The following is a 25,201-nucleotide window of genomic DNA, read 5'->3' on the forward strand; positions in this document are numbered from 1 at the left end:
CGTTAACGGAAAGTATCATTTGGTCGGATAATCCAGGTGCTCCCCTGCGTTCAAATTCCACGCATTAATTTGTCATTCTGATGACGACATGCAGACGCCTGGGTACCAGATCGTCTTTCAAAATTCATAAAGCACAGACGACTTGAGTGAAGTATAATTTGAACACGTGGCCTCAGATTATACCATCTGAGCTATCGAATCTCATATGGCTGGCTGTTCGTCAATAAATTAGTATTGATTTATGTGCACTAGTCAGACGCCCCTAAACCCAGTTCACACAGCCAGGATCAACAATGACTTCAGTAAATGGGGGAAGCAGGTCCGAGAGAATCATTGATGTCAAATAATTGATCATTCTTTCATCTAACTTTGAAAGGCAGTGAAAACGTTTGGTAATTGTCAAAGACCAGCATTTGCATTAAAAATTTAAAAGTCTGTTACAATTTGGGCTCATTGGTCATCGAAGTTACAAGAAAATAATGAAAGAAAAAAACTTGTTGCACAAGTGTGTGTGCTTTTATATGCATTTGCATACAAAGGCTTCTAAGGTCTTTCTCATATTCAAATATTCGAGTGAGAAATTTCCTCTTTCTCAAAAAATTACGTTTCTTCAGAGAAAGTCGTTTCTCACAACGTTTTATACTACCAACAGCTCTCCAATGCTCGTTAAGCCAAGCAAGGTTTTATGCTGATAAACATTTTGATTAATTACCAAACATATCCAGTACCTTTAAATGATGTCCCCATCCCAATGAACACCCGATTGACAGCACTTGCTGTCAGGTTTTTCGCACCGTCACGTCACTATTTAACATAATGAGAAAGGGCTATGAACCTAAATTAATATCCCAAAACATGACCGCCTGATGACCGCAGTCAAAATGAAAAAATATTAACATGAAAATGATTGCGTGTAGATGCTTAATCCTTCACCAGATAATAATGCGAACAAGTCAAGCTTGACAACACATGGCACATGGCACATGGCCAGCAAAATGGTAATGTTGTTACTTTAACACAAATAGAACGAAGTCTTCACAAAATTGGCCTACACTCTCCTAAATGACTTGTACAATAACGTAGACATTCTCTGGTACATCATGCCCAATTAACATGCAGTGCAGTCCTTTGTAAAAGTAAAATGATAACCAATATCAAACGCAGGATTTCAGCTATCTGACCACAGAGGGCGCTCCTATAGCCCCTGGATACGGATTTGTATTATAGATGTACTTAATTATAGCGTGACTAGTTATCCAAATTGCACACAGAGTGCCAATTAAAAAATATAAAAAAAATGCGCTCCCAATCGCTGTACCTACAACGTATGCCCGCCTCTCTGTGCATGTTATAAATGAGCACAGTTTACATTTATGCCGCCGGATGCTGTCGATCATTAATTGTTGATAACGTACTCAGCAGGCAAAAGTACTGAACGCTGGCTGGTCGCATTAAAAATTAAAGCATATCTTACACTCGTACATGAGATCATTTCAATTTTATCAAATAGACGGAAGTGTTTAGGCTGCGTTTTCTGTAAACATAACCCGTTTGGCGTAGCGCGACCTTGGAGTGGGCTGGAGGAGTAGCTGGTACGAAACTTATATGTTCATTTATTCACTATTGCCATTTCATTATATTTGGTATCCCTTTTTGCGACTGAACTCACGCACACTTTTTCAGGTTGTCATGAAGACGAGCAGAGTATACTGTTTGAAACGTCGAGACCAGACCGGCTCTTTTCAGAGCCGACACACTCCCACAAAAGAGATTTACACATAGTTGATACCCACACGTTTACTCTCCCTCTTTATCATCACCATGCGGAGCTTCAAACAATACTTGCACACTTATAATTTAGTTCACTGTGAAATAATATCAGTATGTAATAAAAACAACAGCAGTGACACCGTGAACACACGCAAAGGTAAAAGGGCATAAGTATCTTGATTGGAACTATCTCTTATGGGAGCCTTTCGCAGAGACCGTCTCACGAGTCCCTTCCGGGCCTGGGCCACCATCGTCTTGCTTTGTCGTCATGACCTGCTCCAACCATGCTCCAAAAAACACGCTGCTTCAATACATTTTCTGGGGTTGCATATATGCCTCTAAATAATTGAGGCCAAAAAATTATAATGTAATTGTGGCGTGGAAAACAGGAACTACTGGCGTTCAGGGATCGTTGTTTATTCTCCACTTGGTAAAAAAGTACTCAGTAGAAAAAATATTCGGCACACTGGGACAAATGAAACTCATTCCATTTTAGTTATTTTTTTCTGGTCAGTTTTTTTTTATATTCGTTTTGGCTTCTTTTTTTAGGATATGGTATATTTGTTTTCTGTGCTGAAACAGAACTTCGATTTTTTTTTTGGTTTAACTTCAGTAGTCGTAGACATTTTACGAAGTATTTGGCACACTGGAACAGGTGAAAATCATTCCATTTTTGTGAATGTTTGTTTTCTATTCAGTTTGTGAATACTCGTTTAGTCCTTTTTAGTTAGGACTGTGTTCATCCAAAAGCGCGTGGTAATTGTTGCTGCATGTTTCTGCGCTGAAACATAACTTCAATTATTTTTTATTTGACTTCAAAAGTCGTACACACTTTTAGATTGGCTCTTTGGTACAATCGAATGCTATCAATCAATTATAACAATGTCACGCTTCGACTCTGTTTAATGACAGTAGGCGACAGTTCTTTTTTAACAGGCAAGGATTTTGTCACTTTGTGAACAATAGACAAAGGTCTCGTCCGGCTTTTGACTTTTACTCGTAGTCATTATTAGTACCGTTCCTACATAAAATTTAATAACCTTGAATAATTTAATTAAATACTTAGAAATGTACTGGTATTCGTCGTATCTTTGTGTTATATTAATATGGATTTTTTTATGATCATGTTTACCTGAACATGGATAGTTCAAAGGCAAGGTGTACATTTTGATCATTCATGAAAGTAATGGAAATACCAAACTTATTTGGTTAGGCATACAGTTGCTTTCGATAGTGTAAAGCATTTTGAGAGTTGTCACTTTGAAGTAATGTGGTTATGGGAAAACATTAACAGTTGTTATCCCCAAATCCAGACATATGGATTCGAACTGCCTTTAGCCACCGGGGCATCTCGGTGATCTACTGTAAGTTGCAATTCAAAGTTCTTGGGTTCGTATCCCACCCGAGTGATTCGCCAGCGGATTTGTGTTCACAGAAATCGGGAAAGTAGAGTATAAGGAGCTTAAAACACATCGGTTTGTGAGGATAAAAAACATATTTATTTCTTTATCCCCTATGGTATAGAATTGTCTTTTATTAATATACATTCCACTAGTGGTATTTGTGGGTACATGCGAGGAAAGAGGTTGATACTGTGTAGGAAAAAGCCTTTGGAGCGCTACGGGTGCCCAGGTTGCATACTCCACAGTGAGCTGAGAAAGATTAAAGGAATGTATCGTCCGCATGCCCATGCACGGTACTAAAGCGCATTTTTAGACGGTTATATAATATACCTTTATCATGGTGCAGCCATCTTGAACTTCTCCCATTAATATCAATGTTACCAAACCGATGCTGGAAGAACGAAATAGTCTGGTTTCTATGTGCAAAAATGTTTATTGGCATTCACTATTGTTATTCGTCTACGAGGTAAATGACCAAACATGGATGCAGCATGTCAAAGGGCTATTGTGAAATTCACTGTATAAGAACTAATTATTATTTTAAGAAGTGGTAGCAAAATGCTTGTCTCAACAACTCTAGTCCTCCAAAACACGTCTGGTAATATTCCTTAAGTTACCGAAATTCATGCTTCAAAAGACCATTCTACCAGATCTGAAGCCTCAAGACCCTTGAGAGCTCATGATTCCTTCTCTAGCTCTAAGACACCACACCAGTAATATCTCCCAGGTGGGCCAAGTGATTGCGCTGCGTTAAACATTCGTACCATATCGCATGAACTAACATGGTCAGTGTCCTTTAATACTGTGTAGTAATATTGACTGGAGAGAAAACAATTGACTACATCGGATCACTGCGAACCACAAATCCCTACGGGGTGGGGGAAAACATTCATTCAAACGCTAACCTAACACTACGTAGGATCTAAGATTGTGTCTCAGTAATTGCGGGCTGGAACCGTAAGGGGGATTATTAGGCTGAACATGATCATGATGTGTTTATCAAGCCTTCAATGTTAAGGTGAAAGTGACTCATTCATTATTTATACGTCAAAAACTGAGTGTCTTTAATGGAGCTGGATAATGTATATTTGTTCCTTTAAAGCCATTGGACACTTTCGGTAAACAGTATTTTCCAAAGGCCCACACTTCGTGTATCACAATTTATATATAACATAACAAACCTGTGAAAATTTAGGCTCAATCGGTCATCGGAGTCGGGAGAAAATAACGGGGAAACCCACCCTTGTTTCCGCACGTTTCGCCGTTTCATGACATGTGTTTACAGTAAATCCGTAATCCTCGCTATCGAGAATTGATAATTGTTTTAATGTTTTCTCAAAAAGTAAAGCATTTCATGGAATAATATTTCAAGAGAAGTCTTTTACCTTTACCTTCTGTAAGCCCTGTAAGTTATTTGTAAATCTGTGAACTTTTATTATTATTTTTTCTGTTCCGAAAGTGTATAATGGCTTTAAGCACCAGTTTTACTTTTAACGTGTACTTTAGGGACATCTTGGCCGCCAGTGCCAGTTCCAGCCTTTTGTATTTTGGTTTTGTGGGTTTTCTTGCAATTTTTAAAACAGTTACATATTACATATATTTATTTGTATTACTCATTTGAACTATATTTTACGTATACACTTTTCGGCCTGCTTGACCACAAGTGCAGTTAATAAATAAACCAGAAAGAATAATACTGTGTGATGTTTTCAACACCTCCAGGTTCAATGTTGGACTTTCTATTGTGTTAAGGTGACAACGGTAAAAATAGCCATGAAATAATATTGACTACCAGTCAATAATGTGTGTATATACAACGAAGGCCAACTGGTTTAATGCAGGTCTATCAATGCCAATACTAACCCGCTCAAAATAACAACAACTTTTCTTGCACCAATTTTTCCTAAATAATTATTACCGATGTGGTATGTAAATGTTTGTAAGATGGTAAACAACCACACCCGTTCCTATCCGTACCTACCGTATTTTAATATTTCATGTTAAACATTGAACAAAAAATACTCTTTAGGCATATGGATTGGGCTTAAACCACTTCAGACGGTACGGCGCGAAGCGAACTTAGATTAATAATTAGTTTTTTACTGTTAGTGGAAGTGAATATGAGCACTCTTTTACTGACTGGGAAAAGAACTTTGCTCATTATTGTATTAGCTTCATTGTAGTTAAATATGTATCACCCACGCAGCATTGAATGAAGAATATGCGAAATTGTTATTTAGTTGACTTCTTCAGGCAGCGCATGATATGAGAAAAATAGTAAAAGCAGGTGTTTATACATATCAGGGGGCTTGTCAGACAGTGTAAGGCCACATAATAAAAACATTGTTGATCGTCCTTTTTTTTGCGGATGGGGAGGGAGGTTTTTTTTTTTTTTTTTTTTTTTTTTAAGTTTTGTTGACATGCCGGATATGAAATCAGGAATAAAGAAATCATAACAATCACTATAAAACAGAGGGTTTGTGTGTTTATGATGTTTTCCATCGTTTTGTCAAACAAATTTAACTCATAGATGACATTTTCTGTAAACTTTTTCAAACAACTATAAAGCACAGTGTAGCCCAAGCAAATATTTGAAGAATTGTTCTTGCTTTGCCAACATGAATAAAAACCTTCTTTAAACATCTTTTCAAACCTGTACATTTTGAAAAAAATATCAGCTGCAAAGATTGTTTTTTTTATGATTAAAAAGAAACAACAAAAAATGGGGTCGGTGGTTTTGAACGGTCGGGCGGGGTCGATCAACAATATTTTGTATTAGTGGCCTAATATGTATAGGTAACCAGTTCCAGGCAATCTCCAAGATGAAAAGGGCCACCGAAGTGTCTATGAACACGTAATTTTCTTGGGGACAAGGCTATAATGACAAAAGTCGTAAGATCAACAAATTCGTTGAACTCCTTACCAAAATGAAAAATTCTTGCTCATACTTCAAAAATAAACTCCTGAAATCTTCCCAATTGTATTAGGGCAGCCCCACCCATGATGTGTAATGAGAGAGTTACGACAGAGGAACTAGTTTTCTTCAGTAATGTGGTTGTTGGACGCTACTTTGGTCCAAATGCAGCACAACCAGTGAGCACAACTCAATGGGCAGGACTAGTCTGGCACCCTGTATTCGCCAATGCGTTTTGGGGGGATATGCCTTCTAATGGCAACATTCTCGCAACTTTTGTTTTCTGTACTCCGAAATTGCTACTGTTGTAGTGGGGATTTTTTTTTCTTTCTAAATCGAATAAAAAACAATGAATCCTTAAAAACAACAAATCAGGAACATTTTGTAGGATGGCAATTCTAACATGCAGAAAAGAAATTGCCGCTCCGCCCCCACGCAACCCCTACTTGGTCTACTCAATGAACACACCCACGCTTAACTTATTATCCTTAGCACTTACACAGGGTTTTGAATCGTACTGGCCTGGACAGTGCATCGTCGCCGCCTGGACAGTGCATCGTCGCCGCCGCTTTTTAAATTCAGAATATTCTAGTCATGCATCACTGATCACGGTGCAGTCTATAATATTGTGTTAATGATAGATGCACATTTTAATGCCACAACCCCCTAATGCATAGTTACAGTATACTCATCTCGTCTGAAGTGCAATGCCGATTTGCACTCAGTGTGTTTATTAGCACATGATACCAACAAGTTTACACAATCATATTTATGTGCTTCATCCAAAGTCGTGAAGTTTGATTATTTGGGATGAACTGTCACGATGAATTATCACATCTTAATTACATCTGTCAATGGGTAATGAATCTAGGTGTCTTTCCCATTCCCCTCAAGTAAAGCGTTTGGGGAAAAAAATGTTTTAAAGGCAGTGGACACTATTGGTCATTACTCAAAATAATAATTAATATAAAACCTTACTTGGTAACGAGTAATGGAGAGAGGTTGATAGTATAAAACATTGTGAGAAACGGCTCCCTCTGAAGTAACGTAGTTTTCGAGAAAGAAGTAATTTCAACGAATTTGATTTCGAGACCTCAGATTTAGAATTTGAGGTCTCGAAATCAAGCATCTGAAAGCACACAACTTTGTGTGACAAGGGTGTTTTTTCTTTCATTATTATCTTGCATCTTCGACGACCGATTGAGCTCAAACCCTTTGTTATTTTATGAGTATGTTGACTTACATCAAGCGACAAGACTGGTCTTTGACAATTACCAATAGTGTATTTAAAGACACCAAGTTGTGACATTGAGTGGAACCACCGACCAATTAATTGATCACACCAGCACAAACACAATCAACTGATCCATAATGGTTACTCATATCAATTCAGAAATCTCCCCTTCTTCATTGCGCATTACTTTGATATTATTTTCATTACGTATATGTTTTTATCCGCCAATCGGTAACATACATATTAACAATCGTCCGTAATTCTTTGATATCCTTTTCATACATACTTGTTTTTTGCCAATCGGTAACTACTTATTAACCATTGTCAGCAATCGGCAGTAATTGCTTCGATTCATACCCAAATACGACAACACTTAGTCGATCTGTATTTGCTTTTCTTTGCGTCAGTGAGCAAGATTTGAAATATCATGAATGAAGTACCACATTTCAGTGTTTCTGCCTAACCCCTATATTCGTTCATACTTGATGAGATCATGCTTGCAGATGTGGTTGCTCTTTGCAATGTTTGCTTATTATGGGTCATCCCTTCCGTGTTTGAAAGAAAATGCTTGTAAAGGGAAGGACACTCTTGGTAATTATTCAAAATAATTGTAGCATAGAAACGTTCTTGGTTACGAGCAATGGAAAGCTGATGATAGTATAAAGGGGAGAGCGAGAACGGGAACGATACTGGAATCAAGTCTAGATACCAACTAGCGTTGAGGGAACAGCGAGAAGGCGCAATGGCGTGACCGTCACATCGTCAAATGTAGCATAGAAACGTTCTCGGTAACCAGCAATGGAAAGCTGATGATAGTATAAACATGAGAGCGGGAACGAGAACGATACTTGAATCAAGTCTAGATACCAAGCGTTGAGGGAACAGCGAGAAGGCGCAATGGCGTGACCGTCACATCGTCAAATGTAGCACGTCGTTATCTCTAGTTACAAATTGACGTTATAGGCCTGTGAGATTTGTACAGAGCGAGTATAGCAGATAATGAGAACCGTATGGTGACGGGCATCCACAGGTTCAACTTTGATGGTACTTTTGTAAGATCATAAATGCTTTATTTGCTTTCATGCTAGGTAACGAGAACTTAATGATTTAGTGGAACACATATAGATCTATAGCTCTTTTGTTGGCATACATCATCTTATAGGAACCGTTTGGTATTGGTTCCCACTACCATATCGTAGTATATTCTAAAACGATTAATTTGTTGTTACAATATTTTGTGGTAATATACGTGATCCCAAGGAACAAAGTGCTGTTGTATTCTTGTTAAGATTCCTATGAAATTCGTTTTGTTTGTTGCTTGATATGTAATTTGTGTTACACAAGACAGCACCTTTAAGAAGTCTTTTAATATTTGAGTTGGAAGTTAGTTACCCCTTTCCCAAAATATACATAAAATAACTTCAGAGTGAGCTGTTTCTCACAATGTTTTATACTATCAGCAGCTCTCCATTGCTCGATACCAAGTAAGTTTTTATGCTCATTTTGTTTAACTAATAACCAACAGTGTCAAGTGGCAGTAAGATTCCCTTAACAGGTTTGAGATGAATTATTTTATGAAACCAAAATGATGATTGGTCAATTAGTAATCACTATAGAACAATCAATATGGGCCCTTCTTTTCAATCAGCCACTCTCAGGTGTATTAGGATCAAGTCAATTAATATGTCACTCGCATGATGATTGCCCTTGAACCTGTTCTATAACTAATTAAGCCGACCGTGTTTTAATCTTATAAGAGTGACCGGCATTGCGAGTTATTTGTGACGCATTTTAGATGCATTATTTATTGTTGACGCTGTGTTTTTGACGTTAAAGATGGATCTACAATGGTTTTCATTATTTAAAAAAAAAACAGAGAACAAAATGAATACATTACAATCAGATGACTGAATTGCGTCCAATTAAAAAAAAATTAATAAAAAAATCATCAGAAAATACAACAAACTGGAACAATACAGAGCTATTAATGAAGACACTAAAAAAGCATTAAACGTACACTAAATACAATAGTCACACAAAAAAGGAGAAAGGGACATTTACGTACAATGGAGAGGTCGTGTTGTTTGCATCGGTGCAACTTTCACCGCGCACTGCGCAGGTTTCAAAAAGTGTTTTACCAATCGCATTTCTTGTTGAGGCTTTACATAAAACTTGCATTTAACCCACGTTTGACCCGAGGATATTAAGCGGTTTTAATGAAAACGAGGAAACAAACATGTTATGATATTGTGCTGAATGTTTAAGTTATGAGGTCTTGAATAATGACCAGATTATTTAAAAGCGCCTAAAAGTTTTATGAAGCTGCTTATTTGTATCGAGCTTACTTGAATGTATCTTTCACTTATTGTATGTGTTATTGTAAGCTCATTGTTGCGTTTTGTATTAGGCTTTACAAAATGTCTTTATCATAAAGATTACTATTAACGAGTGTTGATTCCAGTTTGTGATTGCAGTAATAATAAACGCGTTTGATACGCGTAGCAGGATCTTTAAAACTGCGAGGATTTTGTTTAGATTGATCTACATGAATGCAAAGACTAGTGCTGACCAGATGTCGGTAGTCACACGCCAATGAATTGAGTTATGATTCCGGCAAACTCGCTTCGCTTCAACTCCAAAACTATCGCGTAGTACTCTCCCTATTTTTTACAGCACACGCTCAATGGAACCATACACACCAAACGAGTAATCATTATGGAGTTATTATGGGCAAATCAGCTGGGTTCTTATAATACGCATGCGCATATCAATCAAGGACATGATGTGGTTTGTCGTTACCGGTACTACGCTTTGGAGAGAGCTAGGGTTGATTCAGACTCACGTAAAATGTTCACGTTCATAACCACATACATGACACTAACGGGCATTGCCCCGTAGGCTGGTCATAATAAGGGGGCTCAATAGGCAGTCATCCAATGCTTTGTCTATGATCTACCATTGTCAAGTATTCCAGTTTCATCAGAAGGTGTTGCTTATAGTAACTCAATAAACCACGACATGAGCCACAGCCGTGTGGTATGCTAAAGTTTGCTATGGCTACAGGTTGAAAGAGCGTTTTACGGAGATACCACTGTGGAGTATTCTGGATACCATTTTACATTACAATAGTCTACCGGTATCCACCTCCGCTACCATAGGGTGTTAGCTGTATAAGTCTTCACCACGCTGCGCATCTCAAAACGTTTGCAGGACACACCCAAAAGGAACTTAGCAAATCTGTATGACGACTTCTTCTTTTTCCCGTGGAATATCAATCTCCTGAATGAACCAATGAGTGCCCTATACAACTTATAATTTCTCTTGTTGGGGTCGACAATAATGACAGAACAGGGACAATGGTGGAAATTAATTCTTTGTGGATCGTGTTGATGGCAGCAGGTTACGTAATCGCATTTGTGAAAAAGAAATCTCATTGAGATTATAGGCAGTTACGCCATTTTTATTGCCGAATGCCGCATTTTAGTTTGTAGACGACCTGTTTGGTAATATCCCAACGAAGTATAAGGTAGGTTTCTTTCGCTGTAACTAACAACCGGGCAAAAATTGTACTCTGGTACATTCATTCCAACAGAGTCGACAATTGATGGAACTTGATTAAATGAATGACTTAACTAATCTGTCTAAAGTTAACTCCCGTCACACAGAATTGCTAAAACCTAGGACGGATGCTTATAAATTTTCTACCATTGTTCGCTTTCCTAAAATGTTCTCAGAGCTCACATTGGATACCAGGAATATTTTGATTTTGGAGGGGTACAAGTCATTTCGTATGAAGCTGAGGGGGGAATTTTTAGTATGTTAATAATGCTAGTGGTTTTAATTGTTGTTTTCTTTAATATTTGTCTAAGGGGTCTTTGTGCTTTTTGGGTGGTGTTTGGGGAGGCTTTCTGCTATCATTGTCTTTTTTTTTTTTTATAGGGTTTTTAGTCCATTCTATGGTTTTTTATTTTTAATTGTTGTCCCTTCCTCTTATCGCTGCGGTGTTTTGTTGTGGGTGTAGTTTTTTTGTTTTCAATAGTCTGGTTTTGCTTGTGTTTAATGATTTCTTTTGTGTGATTTTAAAATGTTTCAGTGCATTCACCTTTTTATATTGTATAATTATATTTTTATCGTTGGCAGGGGTCTGGTTTTACACATCTTCTGATGACAGTTTTATACTTTTGTTTTAACCTTGACAGCCCCTGTACAACTTGTAACTATTGTGTATGTCTAAAGATTTAAAATAAAAAAAATTAAATAAATAAAATAACTTCTCACAAACCAAACACAACAGATACTTAGTGGTGTTTGAAGCTTGTTATGGTGTGAAGGTTAAGAATTAACTATAAATAGTAAACTTGCAGGTACAACTTTTCAGACCCAACACTCCCACAAACGAGATTTAATTTACAGGGTTGTGCCCTCAAGTTCACCATTTATTTGTTTATGTATGTATTTCTAGTTAATTATGAGAACAAGTGCTATCTTTTCACGCAATGTCACAAGTACCAACCCGACCGACCATAAACAAGGTTCGAGTCCTGGCGAAGTTTCAGTTTTGTTGGAACGCGATTCTGGTGATTGATCTTGCATGGTGCGATACATGGCAGCACAGATACTGTCAAAACACAGCATTACTGAACGCATAAACAATGTAACAGCAAACAGAGTAGTTTAAGGTGTACACAGTCAAAGAACAGGGAACAGAATGGAGGCCGATTTGATAAGCCGAGGCTCGTAGTAATCAGGCTGTGGACAGACAGACAAGGTAAACGGACAAACAGATTCAACGGACTAGTGTCTATCTTCCCAAAGTCATACATGCTTCTTGTGTTTGCTTCTCTAGGTGTCCCACCCAACCATGGAGATGGATATTGGACCAGGGAGGTTCGACTCCATGGAGAAGCTGTTCTTGGCAGCTGCCGAGAATGGGGACAAGAAGGCCATTATGTACGCCCTTGAGAAAGCCCCCGATTTGAATATCAACTGCTTCGATAAAGATGGCAGAAGTGCTTTGGTCATTGCCATACAAAATGGAAACTCCGGTAAGTTTACGTTTATTCCATGTCTGATATCTTGATTTGTCATGATTTTGAATTTAACAAAGAAACTTTACTAGAGTGGGACTCGAACCAACGACCTCCGAATTACGGTGCCGGCGCTCTACCAACTGAGCATTCTAGTTCTATGTTGGCGGTCTCTCTATTTTGTATAACATTTGTTTTGATTTGTCGATAATTATTCGATCCTCAACATTACATTGCTGATTTAGTGAGTGTGTGTAATTTTCTTGAATGCATTAGTCGGTGCTGGAATTTTTTATGAAAATTTGCACTAGGGGTAAAATAATGTTAGTTTTGGTTGTACCCATATACACCGATATGTGTGTTAATAGTATACTGCAATGCTCGGTACTTTCCCGAGCTCTGTGAAAATCAGGCATTCGAACCCACGACCTTTTTCTAGAGCAGTGTCTCACAAACTAGACTACCGAGATTGCCCTTTAGCTATAGAGGCAGTCATATTTACTAACTTTAGCAGCGGGTACCGCGTGACGATTTAATAGATGGAAAAGTTCTAGCAGTTTAACGTGCCAGCCGTTTGGAATAATACACCTCTATTCACACACAAAACTAATATCACCGGAAACTTTCTGTTCACCACCCCACCCAACCCCATCAATGTTTTATCTCTTATATAGACTAATCGGGTGTTTATGTTTTACAAATTATAGTGGACGTCCTATATTATGCGAAAACATTGTGTGGAAGGAATATTGTACTCAAGAAAAACATATTTTTCCTTCTTCATCAAACTAAGTGTTTTGGCTCTTCCATATATCAAAGCTCTAAACATTTCAACCTGACATGATTGATAGAGCAATACAGAAAGTAATGCCAGTAAATTCTCATTATATACAGTCAAATGGGATAGCTGATGTAGCATTACAAAATGTATTAACTCAAAACAATCATTCACATTGGTGCCAACTTCACTAATGGCAGATGTGAGGGCAATGGGGAGTAAAAGTCTCACACTCTTTGTGACCTCCTCAAAATGATGTAGCAAATAAACCTGCTGTTTTACGATTCCGCGAAATCAAAAAGACAAATTATTTATGAACATACATGGAGGCGGGCCCAATTTCATAGAGCTGCTTTATTAAAGCAAAAAGTATTGCTTAACAGTGTCCTGCTTAGCAGAAATGAGCAGGACACCAGTCCCAAATTGTACATTATGACATGCTATTTTGGCTGGTTACCTTATTCTGGTAAGCATAATTTAGTTTTGCTTAGCTACTTTTTGTGCTTAAGGGGGGGGGGATAAGCCCAAGTGTCTGGACGCTCATTCGTTATCAGAATCTGGTACGACAGTGTTCACCGTTACCGGCTTGTGGGCTTTTAAAAATGTTTTTTAGAAACCCTTTAGTAGTGTCAAAAGAAGCAGGTAGGGCCTACCAATAAATGTTTACATCACTTTTAATAAATGGAAGTTGTTCAAGAGGTTGATACGTTTGTGTATAGCAGTAAACTACGTTTGTGTATAGCAGTAAACTCAGATGTTGCTGCATGCGACTTTATTTATTCATTGCTTTGAGGTAGGGGGCAAGTTATAAAATCATTTGAGCGTGTAATGACATTAATGGCTCTGCCATCGTGAAGGAGGGGTTTACATCAAAACATTCCGTCTTTAACGGTTCAGTGATCTAAATCGTTACTTCTGCCAGTCAAAATTGATGTAACAGAAGCGAAAATGAAAGTCAAGTATGGTCTGTTTGGTTATGAAATTCCGAATTTACTCAGGGATTTCTTCCTTGATTTTCACTCCTGCAGACCCAATTTCGGATCTCACTTTAGACCCAGAACCCCGGAACCGAGTAAATTCTAGCCCGAGAGCTTTTATAGAAACCTAGGAATCAGTTGCAACACTTTTGGGTGTGGCGCGTATGCGACCGAGCGGTCTAGTTGACCGGACCGACGCTCTGGTGTTGTCACCAGCAGAGTGAGGGTTCGATACCTGGTCATGACACCTGTGTCCTTGAGCAAGGCACTTAACCACTCACCAACAATGCCCCTGCATATATTGATGATCTACTCAAACCATACAATCCTCCTCGCAAACTCCGGTCTTACAATTCTAGTCTCCTTATTGAGCCCATATCCAATCATTCATGGGGAGGCCGATCTTTCTCACATGCTGCCCCACGCCTATGGAACCAATTGCCAGCACTAGTAACATCATCTGTTTCTTTAACACAATTTAAGAAAAACCTTAAGACACATCTTTTCAACCAAGTATTTGAGAAAATGGTTTGATTTCTACCCTTCGATGTTTCCTTTGATATTGCATTTGTATTGTATTTCTCTTCAACATGTTCTGGATTTCTTCTTAGCTTAGACTTACGTTTCAATTTTGGTTATTGTACATGTAAATATTATTCTTTGTATTTAGCGCCATGAGCACTTTGATGGATTTGTGCGCTTTATAAGTTCTCATTATTATTATTATTATTATTATTATTATTATTATTATTAACCCAAGTTACCTCCGTAAACAGTTGGGACGGTAGTACATTCTGCTCTACCAGCCCAGTCCTTGATGCCTATGCCTAACATCTTTAAGGACAATGGAGGGTGTAACCCGGTTTCAGCCGAGGAGTATCTAGGTGACAATATGCCCCCCTTCCTGGAGGCAGTTGATTAGGGACAATAAAACAAAATCAGTTACAGTGTAGCCCACACCTTTAAGTGCCATCCGGCCTTGTGATGAATAGGCGATCTCTCATTTACAATTTGTTTTAAGGTCAATTGGCAATCTTTTAATCATTCAGTGTTTGCTTTTTTAGAATTCATTGGCGCATAAATCTTACTGAAGAGACAATTCTCATCTAATCACACTGTAATTGTCGTTAGAAATTATAATTTGTCGAATGAACCCCTTGGACCCTTTGAACTGTGCACGTGCGCTCCAGTTAGTAGATTGGTGTGACGGTTGAATCTTTTTTTGAAACAAGAGTGAATTACTCAATTATGGAAATATTGTAATTAATGGTTTGATGTATAATTGCTTCGTGGTTTTCAAACAGCCAAGCTGTGAGAATTTCATGAAACTCGGGTTCAAGTTCAACACAAAAAATGGAGACACACATCGATGGACATCCGTACTTGTAGCAAATCGAAATAACTGTATTCGGTGGAAAAGGGTCTCGTATCAGGCCTGAAACTTCGTCTTTGAAAGGACAAGGACGTTTTCATTTGGCAAAGGGTTTGAAATTGTACATTCTATAAGGGAACCTTTAAAAGGGTATTGGGAAACAGATGTCACGGTTTCCGTGGCCTACGTGTCATTCCAGGCTTATGTATTTATTTATTTATTTATTTTAAATCTTAAGACATAAACAATTACTAGCCTACAAGTTGGGTGGACACGGGCTGTCAAGGTTACACAAAATAATAAAAACTGTCATCTTAAGATGTGTATAACCAGACCTCTGCCAACGATGAAAATTTAATTATATCATTATAAAAAGGAGATTGCACTCAAACGCGATTAAAATCTTACAACAGTCAACATTAAAACGGAAGTAAATCTATAACCTTGCAAAAACAACACCCATAAAACACCATAAAAACAGGAGGCAGTGACACAAGTTTGAAAACCCCAACAACCCCAGGCATGTCGTATTTAGGAAGCATTTTAGACGGCAAGATAATCTCATCTGAATATATCGACCCTCATGAGATTAAATATTCCTAATAAGATTAGTACTTTGTTTTCCGTTGTTATGTTATTAATATTTTTCATACAGCACGACTTTTTGGGATTGCAAAAATGTATTGAGTACATAATATAGAATTGTATTTTGCTGCTGTTTTTGTTTTGTTTGTTTGTTTGTTTGTTTGCTTGCTTGTTGGGGTATGTTCGAGGTTTTTTGTGGGTTTTTTTCTGGGGGATTTTGTGCGTTCTTGCGTGAAATAGTTAAGCGTCATCAGAATAAATGGGCTTAAAATTCTTCTTTTGCTAAATCTCATCGTTGTAATTTGAAATCCCAAACTAACGTTTACTAATGACAATGATACAACATGAAGGGGCTCGGCAAGTAAAGCACATTAAAAGAAACCATCTAAATTGTCAAATTGATCACAACCGTTTAAAACTAATTTGCATAAGCAATGTTAAGATTCAATATAACCATTGGTCATACTTTGCAGTATGCATATTGTGCTTTTAGTTGCCGAGATACCATTTTACACTATGGGTCTATAATGCGGTACGATTAGGCAACTTTGGACAATTAAGGTAATGGCGTATGCTAATCTATCCAAAATGCAAATAACCTACCCTCCTAAGATACCAAAATTAACATAGCTCCGTCGATTATAATGATTGAAATACTCACTGACTAATTAAGAGACTTCAGATCAAGTTCATTGTGGGGGGGGGGCAACGTTGGAGCTGCTTACCGACATGACGTCACGTTTATGCAAATGAAGGCTCCCTTTTAGGGGCGGGCGGGTTCCCCTAATCTCTTTAAAACCGTTTTTAAAATACTTGCGCATTAATTTAATAAAAAATAATAAAATATTGCAAAAATGTATTGAGTACATAATATAGAATTGTATTTTGCTGCTGTTTTTGTTTTGTTTGTTTGTTTGTTTGTTTGCTTGTTGGGGTATGTTTTAGTTATTTATTTCAAGATCTTTTCAATGATACAAATATCAGCACAACGGCTGTTTTATATCATGGGACTATGTCTTAAAAATGAGAATAAGAAAAAAAACATCATTTACAAATCAACTTACTTTCAGAGTAAAAAGATTTTCTATATATCAGGCAAACCATTTAGAACGATACTTTCCTTTTCAAGCGTGCTTGTGAGGTAGCTTGGCTAATTTAATTGCTTAATTCACCATAGCCTTCATTTTTTGCGTTTTATCCTGCTGGAAAGTCAACATACGCCCATCGATAAAACCAAATCACAAAGAGAGCGCAGCTAGCAGCTTCAGAAAAGTCAACACTTCATGGAAAACGGCAACCATCGAGAAACATTAATTAAAATTAAGTAGGGGTTTGGTAAGGGATTTCAAGTCAATCAAAATGTCTTATATAGGCCTTTTAATTGATGTTTGACACATAGTCTCGAGGCTGAATGTGTTTTATGACAAATGAATTTCTGCATGGATACTTGGAACTGTAATGTTTGATTACCTTATAAGGGTCTCACGAATCAAAATTATTTGTCATTTTATTGGAAATTGTTTCAAATTAACAGTATCTCTTTTCTCTTATTTTCGGAGTTGCTTTTGGTTTAATATACATAGCCAACTTTTGCATTTAGTTGTGAAGTGTCTGATATTAAATGCTTGTGGATTTTGTTCCACTGAACTCGGGAAAGTACTGCCCATCAGGTGCAAAATAAGGCGTATGATGGTGGGGGAAAGGGGCGTTCAGGGGGGGGGGCACTCATAAATACAAGAGGTCACAGCTTTTTACTATCCAAGTAACAACAATTCTACAGGCTGGAACTGGAGTATTTAGTGCATCGGTTAAAGGTTAAAACAAAATAATTTTTTTGCATTTAGGTTATTTTGAGAGGAGTAATAATATCATTTGTGGAAATAAATGAGCTTTTGTCGTTCGGTTGAAGCTTTGATGTCTACTTGGACCTCTTTGTACCTAAAGTACATTCCCTCATGCCCATGAATGGCCCTCACGTGTGATCTAATGTTCGCGTTCACGGTATATAACATGGTTACTGCCGGGTGCTCATTCATGAATATCTATTAACGATTTGTCTTTCACAAATACGAGTTCGTGTCGTAACATTTTCAGCTTCTGCCAACCCCCGAGGTCCTATGTGAAACAATCCGGAATAGTTCTCATGGCCTACGTATGAACTCTTCTTGTCCATTGCTCTGACACAAATGGGCATGGGGAGAAAAAGGAAGGATAAATTAGACGAAAGCAAGATGAGAACTATTGCTAGAGTCAACATCGAAGTTGTCTTATTCTCGAGGTTGGCACCGGGCGGAACCCGTAGCCACCTGCCGTTGAAGCGACACTTCCGCCCCACCATTTTGTAAGCTGTGAAAGGTCGGATAAACGCAGTCATATACGCGGGCCTTCCGGTCTGGCCGCGCTGTATTTGTTCATTTGAACTGTTTGCTTACGCAGTCTAATGAGTAAGAAGAACTAATTCATTATGGGAACTCGTAGGAAAGGTAAATATTTGTAAAAAGCTCAAAGGAAAGTATAATTTACAGGGATGCCATTCTGTCCGTCAACAATGTTGATGGCCAGTAAAACTCAGACTAAACACCGTTGTTTCAAGGGAGCTTTGCGGAGTACTTATGTTAACATATTAATATTCAGTAGGTATTAATGGTCTATAATTAGTTCATAGCTAAAAACTTTATACTTATTAGAGAGAATGAGCTCAAAGGTTTCTCTTTCATGTATTGGCTGATGGTATTTCAGGATACATCACCTCGGTCCATTTTAAAATAGGTTAATTATGTTAGTGTTGTCATCGGGTCATCAAGTTCAATTATTTACCACTTGTATTATTTTGAGCTAATTTGACAGTATTTTCAATGCCAGTCATTCTGTCATTGACTCTATTGATTTTAGCTTACGGGCAAACCCTGTACAAAATAAACAGTTATCTGGCAGCTTGAAAATTAACCATGGTCTTTATAGTGTTTAAAACGGCGATAATTACAGAAAAAGCACAGGCCTACCGCTGCGTGTACCGGCTTAAAAACTCGTTCTTATTCTACCCATAGAGTTGTCCTTTCTCTGTGTTCTACCCTAATACCTGTTTGAGTACTAGTTCAAAACCAATTATTTTCTGACCCTCTCAACACAGCGATGGTTCTGGACAGTACAGCCTTTGCATATACCCATTTAAAACAAATGGACGGACCTAATAAGTCATCACTAACACGTTAATGGGTAAATGATGTTCTAGCATTATCCCTTTGAGAGATGTAGGAGGGAAGGGAAAACTCCCAAAGATGCATGCATGAGAAGATGTTCTGGGAAAAAACTCACCCTGGGGTCGATGTCAAGAATGATCAAGCGTGCTGCAACGGGGTAAACCCTGGCTCTCTCTGTGTATTGTCCAATTTAATGAAGTGCACTGTATATATACACCCTTACAGAATAAACTCTATGGAGCTGCACCGTTCTGTTGGGAAATCAAGGTGGATGTATACAATTACCATGTTTCTCTAAATCATTATTAGCCAAAAATATGGAGATTGGATTTTCAATTTACTTTACAATCACAGTACAATTGGTGTTCATTTCTTGGTCAATATTAAAAGTTTCGGTGTGCTTTCAGGCAGATGATTTGTATTTATGCAAATCTCTGCAATGACACCGAAGATATGTTGCTAAAGGATCCGAAAACCGTGGGGAAAAAATTGTAAAAAACATTGGTCACAGTGTATTCCACAGTGAACAAATAATCAAATATTATAGATAACATTAAAACATTTTAGTGTGCTGTCGGGCAGATGATTTGCATATATGCAAATCGCTGCAGTTAAACCAAAGTTGTGTATAAAGGATCAGACCATTCAAAAGTTGGAAAGACATTGATCTCTGTGTTTTCAACAGTTCACGAATAATACTATATATAAATATACAAATTTTTGAAAACTGTTTATTCAAATGAATTCGGGGCTCACTATGCCACGCCCCATTCATTATAAGCATACTATATTATTTAACTGGTGAAATGTCGGCAAAAAAATAAAAAATCCTGTAAAATTATGCGAACTGCAATATTAAAAGGGATAATTTAATTGGCGAATAGAATGAGGAGTTTTTCAAACTTTGTGATTTTTAAAAATATTAAATCTGAGATATGAAGCTAAGATTGGGTCTACAGCATCCAGGGTATTTGATTCGCTGGCGGGGAAACTAGTTTGAGTTTTATGCGACTATAGTTTACCATCAGCTTACTGTGGAAATTTGACTAATGATGTACTGGGTATTTTCTCTGTGAGGGTTGGAATTATCTTCTAGCTATAATCTAAGCATTAGCCTTCATTTTGGATCATCAATATTTCTAGCGTTCCAAATTATGCTCACGGGCTAGCAGTGGGTATGACCTTGACCTATTGAAATAAGATTGGCAATGAGTTTAACATCATCCAGCAATGCTTTGCTGTTTATTGAGCTTATTGAAAGAGTAACATGATAAACCCATGTCTTGTTCAAAACGTCATTGGACTAAGCGAGCATGAAAACACGCACGTCTGGCACAAGAAAAACACCGTCGTGAAAAAAAAAACGCAAAACAGGGGAATTTTTCTTGTAACATTTTACCTTGAATGAGTACAGAGGTCAAATAATCAATTTACGTACGCCATGTTACTATGGAAACCACCGATCTGGCGCTAACAAAAACCAATATCGAACTTCACACGTGGAACTGGAACGCAACCCATGCGTCAAGCATTAACCCAAAGACCGGGAAAGAGGTTCGTCCGAAATCAACAACTTCGATATTATCATGCATTTTTTATAAACAAGAACTTTGTCTTTCTTAACTTTAATATTTTAAATGTAATAAAGTTACCTGGCCCCATGCCTGGTGTAAAGATATCAATAATTAGGCTCGATGCCAGTCTAGTTTTTCATTTGAAGAACGAATATTATTTTGTAATCAACCACAACAAAATATATTTCCAACTAGCGAATTTTGCTCACAAACAAATCCACAAGGGGATATAAACGCTGACCTGCAACGGCCAATATCTCTCAATTAAACATTGTTTTGAAGTCTATGATAATGAATTGCTAAACTCAATCGTTGTATTCAAGACTCAGCTTGGATCTTCACACATCACCCTATAAAATCGTTGGTATTCTAGTTATCCTAATTCTTTTGAGTTCTAGTTTTATATATTATTCACCCTGTAAATGTAATGAAGTTTTCCTTATTTGCATATCCCATAATCCAAGACTGACCTAACCACTCCTTGAAATACCCCCCCCCCCCCCAATCTCCTTTCAACCAAGTCGCCAAGACTCAGCTTGGATCTTCATAATGTAAACACATTAGGCTCTGTTGGGGCAGCCGCCTGGATTTCTATGCTACAGTATGAGTATACCTCCCTGAAATAATCTCTCCCTACAAACCACTAACTTAATATGATTGGTTTAGACATCTCAGATGGTTAACTTCCGCTGTATCTTGGTTACCTTATCCTGCGCTCACAATTTTAATGCTATTTTTGTGTGTCGCGTCTCATGCAAATTGTGAGTAAATTTTCATACTATAAAGGGAGAGTGTGAGTGATAGATGACAACATCATGTCTTGTAAGGAATGATTCAGAGGGTGTGTCTGATCTTCTATACGTCTTGAAGTTTTGCATTCAAAGTCAAGTTAAGTGAACCATCTTTAGAGCATTTAAGTACAATTTTTTTTCTTAAAAACACATTTTGAAGTACAAAGTGGTGTACAAGTTCATCAAGGGTTAATTTTGAAATGACCTCACTAATAACTTTTTGACTTTAAAAACAATGTATTATAACGAAATGCGTAATGGGGTCTGCGAAGCAAAATGATTCGTTGATGCAAAAAAAAAGTAAATGGCTGGCGTTTTCCTCTTGTAAATAACAGTACATACGTGGGATTCATACATGAAAGAGAAGTTCCTTCCGAAGTGTATATGACCCATTAGGTCTAATCAGCAGACTTGTTCGGAGACTATACTGAACACAACAATAATATGAGCCGCAGTATCCAGGGTAGCAGAGCCATGGGTCCGTAATGTACGGTGGCCCAAAAGGAACACCTCTCATTACATCCTTTTCTTGTTTGGTTTTAGGTTTACCATAAATTCCCTCTACTCAATTCTCACAGCATGGGTCAACTTACAGAGTTAATTATTCAATAATTTTCGCATTCAAATTTAATAAGCGTGTATATAATACACCACATACATTAACCTGTTTCTACATCACTTCAGCGTGTAAAGTGGTACTAGCTAAAAGCCCGGGTCGACAATGGCATTGTATACAATGGAAATTATCTGTATACTATTTAGGGTAAATTGAGGTTTGCGGTAATGCCAGGTAATGATAATCTGTAAATGGATTGAGTTGGGTTGGTTCTGGAAAGAACCGTTGGTTTCAACTCGACGTTTCGATCAGTATGCTCTGATCATCTTCTGCAGAATGCTATTTAGGTATTTGTATGTATAGGGTACATACAGCATGGCATAGGTTTTCGAGCATTGAACATGTTGGTTTCAAATGCACGTCTTCATTTGGTTGTTTTGATAACCTAGATCCTATGATCAATTCATTAGTACCGTTAAAGGCACTCAGTTTGGTAATTGTTAAAGACCAGTATAGACCTTATGCACATGACGTCATTTTAGTACGGCGACCTCGCCTTGAGGTCAAAAGGAGGTTGTTCATTGGCCAATCTATGTGCGTTTCGATTGTTTCGTCACCGTTTGACCTCAAAGATGGCGGCTGGATGACGTCAATGCATAAGGTCTATTCTCACTGAGTGTGTCCCAACATATGCATACAATTGGTCGTCGAAGTTGCGAGAGAATAATGACAAAAAAAAACCATTGTTGCATTACTTTGTGTGCTTTCAAATGTATATTAAAAGTCTTCAGGCCTGAAATCTTTTATTATTTGAGTGAGAAATTACCTCGTTGTCGAAGTCGAAAAATATGTTACTTCAGAGGGAGCCGTTTTTCACAAGGTTTTATACTGTCAACAGCTCTCCGTTGCTCGTTGCAAGTAAGTTTTTTCTGCTAACAATTAGTTTGAGTAACTACCAATAGTGTCCATGCCTTTAAAGCATGTAATTAACTTAATAGTTGTACGTTAACTATTTTGTAATGTTCTTTCGTCTTATCTTGACGTATATCAAGGGCACCGTGATTTGAGTGTGATCCAAGTTCTATATATGAGAGTGTCTAGTGTGTTTCTAGGCAACTGCATCTTGAGGGTGGATTGACTCAGTTGTTGCTCCTTGGTCTATTTCTGCTTCTAAGATGTTGTCTCGTAAAAACGCATGACCCAATAAATACAGAGCGGGTATTTAGGAACTTGGATAACGTCTTTTAAAAGCTTATGTGAGTTACTGTAAGCCATTTTGTTTTTGTTAAAGCAATTATACACTTTCGGTTAACAGTATTGTCCAAGTCCCACACTTCGTGTATCACAACTTATATATAAAATAACAAACCTGTGAAAATTTAGGCTCAATCGGTCATCGGAGTCGGGAGAAAATAACGGGAAAACCCACACTTGTTTCCGCGCGTTTCGCCGTGTCATGACATGTGTTTAAAATAAATCCGTAATTCTCGCTATCGAGAATTGATATTGTTTTAATGTTTTCTCAAAAAGTAAAGCATTTCATGGAACAATATTTCAAGAGAAGTCTTTCACCATTACCTTCTGTAAACCCTATAAATTATTTGTAAATCTGTGAACTTTTTTTTTCCTGTACCGAAAGTGTATAATGGCTTTAACGAAGAAGTTGTGATCATGGTTTAACCAACAATCCTCATTTTTTGAGGCTGCATATTATGAACTTTAATGTTGGCTATTTATCTTTCATGTAAATGAGTCGCAAGACCACAGACGGCGGCCTTGAGAAGTTGTCTTGGGTCTCGAAGACCGTCGGTGAATTAATGCATTCAGATGAATACTTGTCACGCATACCAAATTGTTTTTTGCTTTTTTTTTATTTCGCGGAAGGGGAAACGGCTAATAATGAGTACATGCCTTCATCCACGGATGAGTTGGCAATTTCATTTGTGAGTTGATAGCTAACAGGAAGTGTGGAGAACAGGTGGTTGAGGAACTGATTCGACCATTCTCATCAACATTTCAATCATGACAACTTTGACTTGTCGAGCGTGTCAATAATTAAAGGAATATTTGTAAGAATGTATAAGAAGAAGAGAAAAAAAACAGATTTACATTAAACTTTACACTGGTGATGATAGTAGAAAATGTCTATTGAAATATTTCTCTCAGAAATGTCATATTTGATGAGAAATAAATCAAACAAATTTCCAGTTTTTGTTATTATTTCAGTGAGAAATTACCTCCTTCTCAAAACCTATACGTAACTGCAGACGGAGTCGTTTCTCACAATGTTTTATCATATCAACAGCTCTCTATTGCTCGTTACAAATTAAGTTTTCATGCTTAAAGATATTTTAAGAAGTTACCCATTGTCCAGTGCCTTAAGGCAATCTTTATCCCTCGCCTCACATAAGTGGTTATAATGTTCAAGATATGTTCAGCAACTTTCCTAATCAATGCTTCATAATACTGGGTTCGTTTGTAGCGTTTTATCACACCCGTAGGGACGTATCAATGCTTTCAGTCATTTGTTTGTCAACAGTTTGGGAAAAGCCAATGTTTTGCATTATGAGATCCATTTATGTAGCACCTTCTAATTGTTTAGAAGGTGGTGCGGTGCATTCAGCAGCCGCTGCCAGAAACATTAGTCACCATAAGTACATGTACAACTGTGTTCTTTTACGCGCATTGCAAGGCAAGGCAGGGCATTTTCAGGATATCACGCCCATGCATAATGTATTGTAACGTTCTTTAATGTATGATACATTTATATTGACAATTATTCATTATTTATTTGTTTGTATATGATTGTATGAATGACAATAAAACAAACAAACAAACAAACACCCCCAACAAACAAGAAAAAACGTGGGACATACGTTTTTGCGTGTCCCATCCGAAGGACGATGCAAGAATGGAAAAGTTTCTTGCCGTATAGGACACAAGCGTCACGGCCGGGACCCGAACCCGCACTCAGATTAATCAGAAATACCAAAACCCGACTCCAGTGCGCTTGAGCTGTG

General features: G+C 37.7%; 1 protein-coding gene across 2 annotated transcripts in view; it reads left to right on the forward strand.

The window, feature by feature from the left end:
• The window catches only part of LOC117305838 (short transient receptor potential channel 4-like), a 67,280-nt gene that overhangs the window by 12,635 nt on the left and 29,444 nt on the right, over positions 1-25,201 (forward strand). The window contains exons 1-2 of one of the 2 annotated variants that reach the window (XM_033790713.1): positions 10,325-10,847; positions 12,168-12,366. In XM_033790713.1, coding sequence (XP_033646604.1) covers positions 12,183-12,366 — 184 coding nt within the window. In that variant the 5' untranslated portion in view covers positions 10,325-10,847; positions 12,168-12,182. Of the gene's footprint in view, positions 1-10,324; positions 10,848-12,167; positions 12,367-25,201 lie in introns of those variants that run through there. The other variant, XM_033790712.1, reaches the window with a different exon arrangement.

The sequence above is a fragment of the Asterias rubens genome, unplaced genomic scaffold (assembly GCF_902459465.1).
Source record: "Asterias rubens unplaced genomic scaffold, eAstRub1.3, whole genome shotgun sequence".
Taxonomy (NCBI): Eukaryota; Metazoa; Echinodermata; class Asteroidea; order Forcipulatida; family Asteriidae; genus Asterias; species Asterias rubens.